Here is a 12,186-nt window from a genome sequence, read left to right on the forward strand (position 1 = left end):
TTTGTTGCGAAGTGGGGCCCGGCTCCGGCATTATAAAGGGCGCCACGAGTCGGCATTGTCAGGCGGCGGCACTGCGCGGGAGGGAGCTTGGTTGTGTCGGTGGGTTCCCGTGCGGCGGCGGCGGCCAAGGAGGAGGAGACACAGTTGGAGCAGCTCCGTGGGCTGACTGGGGCGAGGCCTCAGCAGCGCGAGCTTGAGTGCGGCCGAGCCCGCGGCGCCTTCCCCGGCTGGTGGGGACGAGCGGGCCCCGCGGCGTCATCGGCGGCGAGGTGAGCGGCGGCCGGCGGGCGGGAGCTCTGGCGGGAGCCGCGCCGGCCTGACGCGCTATCGCCGCTGGTTGCAGGAGCCGCCGCGCCTCGGCCTAGCATGTCGGAAGCGGGCGAGGAGCAGCCCATGGAGACGACGGGCGCCACCGAGAACGGACATGAGGCCGCCCCTGAAGGCGAGTCCCCGGCCGGGGCTGGCACGGGCGCCACGGCGGGGACTGGAGGCGCGACCGCGGCGCCCCCGAGCGGGAATCAGAACGGCGCCGAGGGCGATCAGATCAACGCCAGCAAGAACGAGGAGGACGCGGGGTAGGTGCGGGCGCGGGCGGACGGGGGCGCCGCCTTTGTTCCGGGGCCGCCTTTTGTTGGCGCCACGCGGCGGGGGGAGGGGCGGCGGCCTGGCCCGGGTCGGGGCCGGTGCGGCCCGCGGACTGTCGCCGCTGCGTTCGCGAGCGGGCCTGGCGCTGCCACTCGCGCTGGAGTTTGCAGGAGTTTGTTGGGTCAACTTTGGCGCCGCCCCGGGGCCGTTTGTGCGCTGCCGGGGCCGGAGCCGGCGCAGGGGCGGGCGGATGGCCCGGAAGAGGGAAAGCGCTCGGACCCGGGGCCCGGCGGCGTCTCGGGCCGCGCCGGGGCTGCGTGGGCGGAGTTGGCGCGAGCCGGGGCCCAGGCCTCCCTCCTCCGCCTTTCCCGGGGGCGGAGTCACGGTCTGAACCCTGGGCGGGCTTGGCCCCCGGAAGCATCGAGTTCCTTGAAAAGAGTTCTCAGGAGGTGGCGAAGACGCTGGCCCTTTGATACATGGTTGTAGATAACAAATGAATTTCCAGTTGTGAGTAGTTAGGGCCCATGTCCCTGGTGAGGTGGTCCTTTCTTTGCTTCTCACAGCCTGGGGCTGCAGAGCCTTGTTAAGCTTCGTTAGGGTCCTGGTTGAATTGAATTTGGAGGGTAGTGGAGATTTAACATCCTTCTAAGGTGCACCTTGCAGACTCTAAGGGCAGCTGTAGACTTTGTGAGAGCTTTGCCAGGGCCAGTCCTTTCCAAAATCACAGCTTGCTTATAAGACTTGTTGCCATGTGTCTCACCCTACCATTTCAGAAAAATGTTCGTTGGTGGCCTGAGCTGGGATACTAGCAAAAAAGATTTAAAAGACTATTTTACTAAATTTGGAGAGGTCGTTGACTGTACAATAAAAATGGATCCCAACACTGGACGGTCAAGAGGGTTTGGGTTTATCCTGTTCAAAGATGCAGCCAGTGTGGAGAAGGTAAGCTGGGTGCTGGATTTCAGCAGTCTCAGTGGAAACGATTTGAATTCTAAGAGGACACCTTTCTTACAGCATGACTAGTTTGTGTGTTCTGCATGTGGTTGAGTGCTTTGGGCAAAGCCAGAGGTTATGTTCCGGTTTTTGAGGGGATGAAAATACAAATTAAGCTGGGAATGAGAGTATGTGCTGGAGTGGTTCGGGAAGATTATAGTTAGACATTCATTACCTTTTATGTGCCTATTCTGGGCACTGTGCTAAACATCTGGGAGGATTACAAGAAAGTCCAAGATTGCTGTGATAGGCTGTTAGCCCCATTTTACAGGACAAAAACCAAAACCCTGAGGCTCACACATTTAAGTAGAAGAGGTCACAGCTAGTAGGGAGTGGAGCGAGGATTTCATCCCCTGCAGCCCATCTTCAGCCTGTGCTGAGTCCCTGCTGCTTTGCTTCTGGAGATGGGCCTCACGCTGGGACTGCTTGGGCAGAAAGAGCATGATCAAAGGCTTGAGGGTGAGGACTGCTTTCTAGGTGTCGAGGTAAACCAGCTGTACTTGAGGTTTGAAGAAAATTGGGTTGGGAAGTTAAGCTGGGGTAGAATTTGGAGGGGGTGAAACACATTTTTGTATCTGTGCTGGTGTCTTCATGGCTTAGAGAGAAGGGCCTTGTCTGGCTCATGCTGCTGAGTCAGCCTGACCCCTTTCTGTTGGAACAGGTCCTAGACCAGAAGGAGCACAGGCTGGATGGCCGTGTCATTGACCCTAAAAAGGCCATGGCTATGAAGAAGGACCCGGTGAAGAAAATCTTCGTTGGGGGTCTGAATCCTGAAGCCACTGAGGAAAAGATCAGGGAGTACTTTGGCGAGTTTGGGGAGGTGAGTGTGGCCCTGGGAGTAGCCCATCAGCTGCCCTAAGGCTGCCTTCTTTCTGGTCCTTGGTATCCTTGGCTGAGTAGACCCTCCCAGGCAGGGCTTATTTTTCACTCTCTGCCTTCAGTGGGGTCTTTTCTCCTGTGAGTCCCCTATACGCTCTGGGGTAGAGAGGTATTGAGCCTGAGTTTGCCTATGCTTTTTGCAGATTGAGGCCATTGAACTTCCAATGGATCCAAAGTTGAACAAAAGACGAGGTTTTGTGTTTATCACCTTTAAAGAAGAAGAACCTGTGAAGAAGGTTCTGGAGAAAAAGTTCCATACTATCAGTGGAAGCAAGGTAAGGTGTCCCCAACTCTGCTTGGCATCCTGTGCTGCTGGAGAGCTGGCCCTTAGAGGGGTGGGGGTTAGGGGTTGGGCCATGGTGCAGGAGCTCTCCAGGTTGGTTAGACCTAACTATTTCTCTGAAGTGTATGCTGCCCTGGTTGGGGCAGTGTTCTGATCCTTCAAAGACTTCCCGGGCTGGGAGGACTGCCAGTAAACAAACACAGGATGTGAGGGAGGCAGGAGAAGGTGGCCTCTGAATAGAGCAGGTTGAGTAGCCTCTTTAGTTTGTCATTTAAAGCTAGAGGTGAGAGTGTTCTAGATTTTTGAGTCCAGGGTGTATGAAGCCTGCAGTTAAGGTCTCAGAAGATCCTAGAACTTCTGCAACTCACTGATTTTCCTCTGTGGTGAAGTTTTTCTTGCTCCAGAGCCTTTTTACCTCCTTCTACAACCAAATCTTTGTCCACTTCCATCCGTTTTGCTGCTTTGAGTTTTGTTTTTTTTTTGCTTTGAGACAGGGTCTGGCTTTGTTCAGGCTGGGGTGTGGTAACACTATCATGGCTCACTGCAACCTTGACCTGGGCGCAAGGGATCTTCCCATCTCAGTCTCTCAAGTAGCTGGCACCACAGGCATGCACCACCATGCCTGGCTCATATTTTCTTTTCTTTTTTTTTTTGAGATGGAGTCTCGCTCAGTTGCCCAGGCTGGAGTGCGGTGGCACGATCTCAGCTCACTGCAAGCTCCACCTCCCGGGTTCATGCCATTCTCCTGCCTCAGCCTCCTGAGTAGCTGGGACTACAGGTGCCCACTACCATGACCAGCTAACTTTTTTGTATTTTTAGTAGAGACTGGGTTTCACCATGTTAGCCAGGATGGTCTCAATCTCCTGACCTTGTGATTCGTCTCTCGGTCTCCCAAAATGCTGGGATTACAGGCGTGAGGCACTGCGCCTGGTATTGTATTTTTTTTTTAAAGCCTGGTCTCACCATGTTGTCTGAGCTCACCATCCTCTGCCTCAGGCTTGTAAACTGTTGGGATTACGGGCATGAACTGCCTCACTTGGTCTTCTGGGCACCTCTTTAAGTCAACCCTATACCCAGGCAAAAATCCTTCCAAAGATCTCCCAGGATCCTGGCCAGCTCCAGGGTCAGTTGTGCTTTCAAATGACTGGAATCATGTGCAGAGACGTGTAGCTCTTCCTCCCTCCTGAACTCTGGTCAGGGAAAGGGTAGTTCAGGCTTCAAGTTGGCAGTTGGGAGTTGTGGGTGCGGCCTGCAGTGGCAGGGTGTGGCAGGCTCTGTTTCTGAGCAGGAGTTGGCAGCCAGATAACGTAGGACAGGTGGAGCTCCTGGAAGTCTCTGTCCTGGCTAGGAGTTTGGGAAGATTGGATTAGGATGGTCTTAAATTTTCTATAAAGTGACAGTCTTTGAGGCAGTTAAGGGAGGCATTGGTTATTACTCCATTGGACAGTGATAAAGAGGCCTTTTTCTCTATGTGCCATAATGGGAAATGGGGTGGGAAGAGCCTCTGAGGCAAAGTTTAAGTGAAACTACTGGTAGTGAGTCTTAGAAGTAAGTATATTTAGTTGGTTGTATTCAGTATTTTAAATTCAGTAGGATAGAATATATATGAGATTGCATTATTTTGCCGATTAAAAGTATGACTATATGGGGACACTGTAAAATGTACTATTTTTAATGGGGGTGTGTGTCAGGATTTTCTTTAGAAATACACTGGTCTGGTCTAACTTATTTAAGCAGGAGCATTGAAAGTACCCCAGCCTACCCCATCCCACCCTCAGTGGACAAAAAGGAAATTGACTGACTTGAGGGGATGCAGACATCTGGGTCATCCCAACAGACCAGTGGTTAGGAGGAGCGGGTGGGTAGCATTATGGCCTCAGGCAGGCCCCCCATCCTGAGCCTCTGAAAGCCTCTGAGACTTTATCTGTAAGAGGGAGGTCAGGGTCGCCTTCTCAATAGCATGTATTTGAATGAGATGAGTTTCTTCTGTAAAGAGAAAAAGATGTTAAAACCTCATTGTGTAAGGCCCCTCATCTGAGAAGTCTTGTCTGACCCTCTAGCCCAGTAGGACCAAGGTGTGATGCCTGCTCCCAGCCTGTCCTCTGCTCCCCTGGGCTGCAGTTGGCCCACCCAGTTGCCTGCCTCCATTAGACATGGAGTTGCCCTGGGGCTGAGATGCCCATCTCAAGTACCTTCTGTGGGAAGGGTTCTCTGCTGGAAGGCCCGTGGTTTTAGTTGGGATTCCATGAGCTTTATTTAGCTCAAGGGTGACCTCCCACACTAGCATATTTTGTTTTTGAGCAGATGGACCTGATCTGATGTTTGTTGCAGTGAAGATCTTTGTGCAGTCACTGCCCTGAGTTTGTCCTACTGGCCTGACCACTGTCCTCTTGGCTTTTAGTGTGAGATCAAGGTGGCCCAGCCCAAAGAAGTCTATCAGCAGCAGCAGTATGGCTCTGGGGGCCGTGGAAACCGCAACCGAGGGAACCGAGGCAGCGGAGGTGGCGGTGGAGGTGGAGGTGAGTGGAACCTGGATGAAGATGGGTCCTGTTTCCCTGCCTACATGGAGCCTTCCAAACCTGTCTCGGGGCTCTCTCTGGTGCTGTGCAGCAGGGGTGGGCAGACTGTGTGAGGTGGGGGACGAGCAGGAATAGGAGTGGCTCTGGGTCAGGGCTGTGTGCTTGAGGCTGTTGCTGCCTGCTGCTGCCCCTTGGAATGGCTTGGGTGCCCAGGGCAGAGAGAGCATTTGTGTTATACTCTGGGGGAGGGGACATGATGGGTGTCTTGGCTTTGTGGATGTCCTGAGTCTGGTACACCTGTGAGCAGGTAGGCAGAAGGGTGGGTAGGGCAGAGCTGTGCCAGGCATTTATCCCCTTCCATCCCAGGCCCCTCTGACTCCAAAGCCTGAACTGCATCTTTTTAAAGGCCAAGCTGCCAAGGAGAGTGGGAGTGATCAGAGAGTGACTGAGTGAGTGAGCTGCCTTGTTTGCCCCAAGTAAAGCTAGCGTCCTGGTCTCTGGTCCTCTGCTTGGGTCTCTCAGATGCAGGGTTGGGCCCAGGGCCCTGTACACCAGAACAGCAGCCCCTTGGCTTCTGCCTGAGTTGCCATAGTAACCCTGCCACCCAAAGGGCAGGATTTCCTCCATCCTAGCTCCTGCGTATGCTAAATGGTCCACGGGCCCCTGTGCCCTGCTCCCCCCACAGGTCAGAGTCAGAGTTGGAATCAGGGCTACGGCAACTACTGGAACCAGGGCTACGGCTACCAGCAGGGCTACGGGCCTGGCTATGGCGGCTACGACTACTCGCCCTATGGCTATTACGGCTACGGCCCCGGCTACGACTACAGTAAGTAGGAGAGAGGGAGGCCCCATCCGCTCACCCACCCCCAGGGGAGGCAGGACAGACAGTGCAGGAGCCACTGGCAGCAGGGGCTTTGGAGTCAGACAGGCCTGGCTCAGCCATGAGAGCTACTCAGTTTTGAGCCTTAGACTTCCGGGTCTTAGTAACATGAGGAAGGCAATCTCTGCTGTCACAGGGCTGGTGAGGATCCTGCGAAGATGCATATCAAGCGCGTGGCACAGGGCAAATGCTTGTAAATAGTAGCTGCTATGGTTGTTCTTATCCCTAGGTCAGGGTAGTACAAACTACGGCAAGAGCCAGCGACGTGGTGGCCATCAGAATAACTACAAGCCATACTGAGGCGGCAGCAGGAGCGACCAACTGACCGCACACATGCTTTGTTTGGATATGGAGTGAACACAATTATGTACCAAATTTAACTTGGCAAACTTTCTATGGCCTGTCCCATGTGCATCTTATTTAAAATTTCCCCCATGGAAATCACTCTCCTGTTTACTATTTCCAGAGCTCTAGTTGTTTAGGCAGCGTGTGGTGTCTGAGAGGCCAGAGCGCCATTATGGGCTGATTTTTATTACCAGGTCCCCCAGAACCAGGTGGGAGGCTCTGCTTCCTGCTGCCGCTCTGCAGCCTGGAGCTGTGGACCCTGGTTGTAAAGAGTAAATTGTATCTTAGGAAACCAGTGTCACCTTTTTTTCACCTTTTAATTTTATATTATTTGTGTCATACATTTCCTGTAATGGAAGTGTTAATTTTACTGTACTTTTTGGTACCTTTTGGGAATCTAATGTATTGTAAGGTATTTTACACGTGTCCTGATTTTGCCACAACCTGGATATTGAAGCTATCCAAGCTTTTGAAATAAAATTTAAAAACCCCCAAGCCTGGGTGAGTGTGGGATATGCTGTGTGAGACCTCTTGCTCAGGGTGGGGGGTGCCAGGTGCCCTGGACTTTGGGCTTCCTCCTGCAGCAGGCCCAGTTGTGGGGGTGTCCTTTAAGGACTGAGCCCTCTTTAAAGAAAGGAATAAGAGGTCTATGGGGAGTGAGGATGGGGCAGTGAGGGCTCACATCCCCAGCAGGCATGTCCCCTCCTGGGACACTTTAGAACACCAACCTTCTTGGCTGATGAATGAAAATCGATTCTTTACACACTAGGGCAGTGCCAGGGCCAGCTGAATTGGTGCACAATAGTGCCCCTCCTGGCTGGTGAAGAAAAGCCTGCTCTAGCAGGGGATGTTTACTGGCTGGATTGGAGCCCAACTCCAGGTCTGGCATTTGGGGCATATGACTAGGTGGTTACAAGAGGCAAGGGTGGGTTGGGGTTCCACATGGATACAGCCCCATAGGTTTCAAGGGAGGAAATAGCTGTTCTGCCATCAAGTGCAAGCTAAGCATTGGAGATTTTCCAGTGTTGAAGAAACTAACCTTTGGGAAGGAGCATCAACCAGAACAAAAAATGTCTTAAGAAAAAAAAGGCTGTTTTCCGAGGCTGCTTGCTGCTGATGGTAAGGAACCCGCTTTGCATCTCCCAAGAGTAAGAAGCAAGGCCCACTCACCTGGAGTACACTTAGGCAGAGCAGGGCTAGCTTAGAGCTGGAGCCTCAGCGTCTGGCAACTTTGCACCTTCTCTTCCATGTCTGAAAAAGACCACAAAGCCATGCGGACTCAGTCACCTTTCTCTGCTGAAGATGCCCTGTGACTTCAGTGTCCAAACTGGAGGACAGTTTAGAGATTGGGCCCTCTGGCTATCCACACCCATGTCCCATTCCCCAAAGGAGTGACAGCAGTTTCCTGAAAAGCACAAAGCCAGCCCTCAATTCCTCTGAGATTTCTAGTCTCTGTCCAGGATCCCTAAGCCTGTTCTGTGGCCAGCCTTTGCCCCCCACAAATACTCCTTTTCATCAGATCCCTACCGCTTCCAATTTGTGTCTAGCAGGGATGGGCCTCCGCCCCCAGCTCCAGAGCCCCGGGATTAGGCATGCCTGTGGGTAGCAGTGATCACCCAGAGGTAGGAGGGCACAGGTTGCTTGGCTGGCAGCTCTGATCTCTACTGTGAGATGCAACTTTGCCTATGTGGGGTCTCACTGAGCTATAAATGGCAACACAGCCATGAGATTTCCTTGTTAAGTGGATTTAGGCGGGGACCCTGGGTTGACCACGACCATCCTAGGTGATGGGGAATGTGGGGTAGAATTTCATTTTGCGTCCAGTCTCAGTGGTACAAATCTTTCAGCCACCCAGCAGCCTCATGTGACCTGCCTCATACAGAATGAAACGACTGCCATTCTACATTCTAGGCTGGCGGTAATGGGGTCTCAACTCCCACTGTAGTTCTTACGGCCTGTTTCTCAGGCCCACCACTGATTTGTCCTGCGTACATCTGATGCCTGCCGAGGCAAGCGGGGTGGTGGCTCAGCTCCCACCTGCTGACAGCCCAGGAAGCTCTTAGGCACAGGCAGGAATAGGAGCAGGTTGGGCATGAAAGACCCTCTGTTGCTTCCTGCACCGTCCAGAGGACACGTGCCTCTGCTCTTGGACTCTTGTCCCCTCCCTGTTCCATGCTAGGAGGCTCTAGTTGCTGGCTTCAGGCTGGGTTCTAGAGACATGGCCAAGCTCAGGCTTCAAGCTCACCAGTCAGAATGGCATCCAGCTTTGCCACCACCTGCCGTGCATTGTCCAGGCTGAAGCACATTGGGGGTTTAAACTTCAGGATGTTCCTCCCAGGGCCATCAGTGCTCAGCAAAACGTAGTTCTCCTTCAGCCTGTGAGGACAGGACACCCCTTCATGTGGCCTTCAAGGCCTTCCTCAGCCTGGCCTTGGCCTCATGTCCAGTGCTCCAGCAATACTGCCTTCAGAGCCTTCCATGGGCCAGTTCCTGCCAGGACACTACTGGTCACCCCTACCAAAGTCCTGTGCATCTGGCCCACAGCCGCCCCTGCTTGGGGTGCACTGTACCTGGTCCTGAGCCTGCTGCCCCACAGAACAGGCACCTTGCCTCACCTAACCCCTGGAGCCACAGTCCAAGCCAAGAATGAATGGCCACAGGGAAACAGCAGACTGCAACAAGAGTCCCTGCATTCTCTGGTTTTCTGTGTGGTTGACGTGATGTATGTTGTTTTTTTAAAAATGTCCAACATTGCAGTTGGTGTAATGGGCCCCACGTGTCCCTCACGAGCTTCAGGAATCTCCCTGGCCTGTCCTCTGGGTTATCTTAAAATTCCAGTTGAAAATTTCCACCTCTTCTTAGGAAGATGGCTTTATCGTAGCATCGTTTGTAGCTAATAATCACTTTTAGTCCACAGTCTAACCTCATCTCTGAGATGAGGGGTCTGCATGGTTGTGTTTATATTCTTTGACTCTTGTTCCCATTCTTTTGTAAACTTTGTTGTTTTTATTTCTTGGGGGTTGGGAGTCTACCTTCTGGTTTCATTTTCCTATCCCAGTCTTTCTGGCACTGACCATGGCCATGCCAGAAAGGACAGGGCTTGGACTTTGGAGTTAGACGCCCTGGGGCCAGATTGAGCTCTTGCCACCTAGCAGGGTGACTGCAGGTGACTTACCCATTTCCTCACTGAACTGGAAAAGCACCCCCAGGGTACTGTGAGATGAAAGAGTAGGCTGAACTTGGGATCTGTTTCCTTCCATGCCACCCGACCATTCCGAATCCCTGAGACTCCTGGGAGCGGGGTGGGGGTGAGCTGGGGATGTGACTGACAGCAGAGAGAAGGCAGGGACTAGGAAAGGCCAAGTTCAAACACAGCACAGAGAGATTTACATCAATACCATGCATGTCTCACAATTTGAATAAGGACACATCAAATACCAGAAGAGCTTTCCATGGTGGCAGTGGGGGAAGGGGGAGGCCTGGGGAATGGAGATAAAAGGGAATAATCATTAAACTAGAAGAAGTCCTGAGGCCTCAGGGTCCAAGTGAAAGGACAAGCAAACCAGGGCAGTGGGACTGGTGGAGTCTGAGTTCTGAAACACCCCCCAACCCAGCTTAGGAGCAGGAGTCCTGTCCATCCCAACCACCTGTCGTGCGGCATGGCAACCCTGAGTCTGGTGCTGCCACAGCTCCCTGGTGTGAATGAAGGTGCTTCCCTTCTCCAGGCCAAGGTGGCATTAGTAGGGGTTCCTGGGTCTGAGTGCCCTGCTAGCTTGGGCATTCTAGGCAGAGGTGCTGCTCTGGTCTGGGAACAGCCTGTGTCTCATCTGCAGCCTTCGCAGTCAGGCACTGGGTACAGAACTACTAACCACTTATCTCTGTCCTCAGCTGATAGCATCAGCTGTCCCGCCGCCCACCACCACCCCCGGCCCCAGCCCTCTTTCAGTCAAGTCTGTGGCCCAGAGTGCTGGAGGTACAGATGAGCCTCCTTTCCACTAAGGGCCTCTGGCCCTGCAAAGCAGCACCTGTGGTGTCTCTTACTCCAGGAAGCAACTTGTTTCAAGAAGAAAATACCTTGATACCAAGTAGGCAGCCTCTTCAGTTGCTGGTGTCCTTGTGGCCTCATCTTTGATCAGATCCACACCAATGAAGAGCCCAACACCCCTGCAGGGGAAGGTGATGACATCGCAGGAGGCCATGCCTGAGGGGCCAGGGTGCTCGCCTCACCCCGCCTGGGCTCCTACCTGTGCCTCTTGGGGAGGCTGAGCACAGGAGGCACCTTCAGAAGGTGGTGAGAATAGTTTCAGGGAATAACTGGGCTGGGAGGGATCTTTGGTGTGGACAGAGGAGAGAGGCTTGGGGATAGCTAGGGGTCAGGTCATATCCTGGCTTTCTCCTCCCCGGGAGTGCCGTTTTGGGCAATAGCACCTCTCAGTGTCTCAGTCCTCTTGAGAGCGGACATAACCCCACCATCCCAGGTTGTTAGGTGAAGAAAATGGTACCACACTGGGCCCTGGCAGGTTGGTGGTGACTGCTGCCCCCAGAGCCTCACCTGACATCCCCGACGATGGGATGTTTGATTTTTTGCTGCCTGAGGAGTTCCATCAGGAAGCTGCCCACACTGGTGGCATGAGCCTGGAGCTGCTCCTTCTCCAAGACATTCAGGACGGCCAGCCCCACAGCGCAGGACACTGGGCTGCCCCCAAACTGAGTCAGGGACAAAGAACATGTCAGATGCCCCAGCAGAGTGGGCCATGCCCCAGAGTCAGGGTGAGGCAGAACTGCCACACGGGTTCCAAGGCCAGTGGCAAGAGCACAGGCCCCAAACCCCTTAGGCTGCACAGTTCTCAGTAGTAGTAAATGGGGTTCAGTGGGGGCCCCCATGGGCTGTCCTGGCTTTCCAGGAGCTAATGTGACTGCAGCCCAGGTCAGGTACCCCTGAAGTACAGTAGGAGCCCCTAGAAGATACAGAATCAGAAGAGAGGGTGTCCTGTTTGTTTCCACAGAGCTAGTCTTTACCAAGAGAGGCTTTAAGGCCCCATCTCCTGGGCCCAGACCCACAGCACTGGACTAGGCACTTCCTCCTTCAAGGAGGGTCAGCGCAGCACGCCAAGGCCCACCCAGGGAAAGCCACTTCACACACACCTGGAGGTCTTTGGCTCCTTTTCCCTGCCCACCCTGTCCTTATTCTGCAGGTATCTGAGTGGAGACCTGTTTTTTAGAGGATCACGAGCAAGGTGTTTCCTGCAGACCATGTTTTTTGTTTTGTTTTTAAACTACGTCTTTAAAAACATCAGCTTTGTTGAGGTATAATTTCCATATAAACTGTGTTTAAAGTATAAAGTTCAATGTGAGGTGACAAATGTATGTACCTGTGTAACCTCCCTCGCAGTGAAGTTACAGACCATTTTCATCACTTCCTTGTGCACCCATCCCACTACTGCTGGCCCCAGGCAACCACTGATCTGCTTTCTGTCACTATGAGACGCTACAGGGGGCTTTGAAAGGCTGTGACATATTCCTGGGAATCTAGAAGGCCATTCATATGCACAGGGATGTGCTCATGCTGAGTGCTGTGTGCGTGCTCAGGAAAGATCTAGAAAGCCCTAAGCTCTCACCACTGGCTACCTTGAGGCTGTGCAGAATGAGGAAGTAAAGGCTAAGGCAGTTACAAGCTCTTGGCTGAGTTCCAGGTCATTAAG

At 53.3% G+C, this 12,186-nt stretch overlaps 2 protein-coding genes across 4 annotated transcripts in view; one reads left to right on the top strand and one right to left on the bottom strand.

The window, feature by feature from the left end:
* Nucleotides 1–6,997, top strand: HNRNPAB (heterogeneous nuclear ribonucleoprotein A/B). Of its 2 annotated transcripts, XM_025387129.1 has the most exons (8): nt 1–269; nt 344–575; nt 1,359–1,527; nt 2,240–2,398; nt 2,601–2,732; nt 5,142–5,259; nt 5,945–6,085; nt 6,369–6,997. In XM_025387129.1, exons 2-8 carry the CDS (start codon nt 367–369, stop codon nt 6,437–6,439), a joined length of 999 nt encoding a protein of 332 aa, XP_025242914.1. In that variant the 5' UTR covers nt 1–269; nt 344–366; the 3' UTR covers nt 6,440–6,997. The 2 variants fall into 2 exon arrangements, with proteins under 2 accessions (XP_025242914.1, XP_025242915.1); XM_025387130.1 differs by lacking the exon at nt 5,945–6,085.
* PHYKPL (5-phosphohydroxy-L-lysine phospho-lyase) overlaps nt 4,392–12,186 on the bottom strand; it is a 26,668-nt gene continuing 18,873 nt past the window's right edge. For both annotated transcript variants that reach the window (XM_025387127.1, XM_025387128.1), the window contains exons 9-13: nt 11,037–11,191; nt 10,559–10,648; nt 8,730–8,860; nt 7,655–7,735; nt 4,392–4,726 (exon numbers count right to left, since the gene is read on the bottom strand). In XM_025387127.1, coding sequence (XP_025242912.1) covers nt 7,686–7,735; nt 8,730–8,860; nt 10,559–10,648; nt 11,037–11,191 — 426 coding nt within the window. In that variant the 3' untranslated portion in view covers nt 4,392–4,726; nt 7,655–7,685. The remainder of the gene's footprint in view (nt 4,727–7,654; nt 7,736–8,729; nt 8,861–10,558; nt 10,649–11,036; nt 11,192–12,186) is intronic.

The sequence above is a fragment of the Theropithecus gelada genome, chromosome 6 (genome assembly GCF_003255815.1).
Source record: "Theropithecus gelada isolate Dixy chromosome 6, Tgel_1.0, whole genome shotgun sequence".
Taxonomy (NCBI): Eukaryota; Metazoa; Chordata; class Mammalia; order Primates; family Cercopithecidae; genus Theropithecus; species Theropithecus gelada.

What these genes read in the sequence shown, in the direction of transcription:
- HNRNPAB (XM_025387129.1), top strand. Translation starts at nt 367, where the DNA reads ATGTCGGAAGCGGGCGAGGAGCAGCCCATGGAGACGACGGGCGCCACC. An exon ending in ATGCAGCCAGTGTGGAGAAG is followed by an intron (nt 1,528 to 2,239) that starts GTAAGCTGGGTG and finishes CTGTTGGAACAG; the next exon opens with GTCCTAGACCAGAAGGAGCA. An exon ending in ACTTTGGCGAGTTTGGGGAG is followed by an intron (nt 2,399 to 2,600) that starts GTGAGTGTGGCC and finishes TGCTTTTTGCAG; the next exon opens with ATTGAGGCCATTGAACTTCC.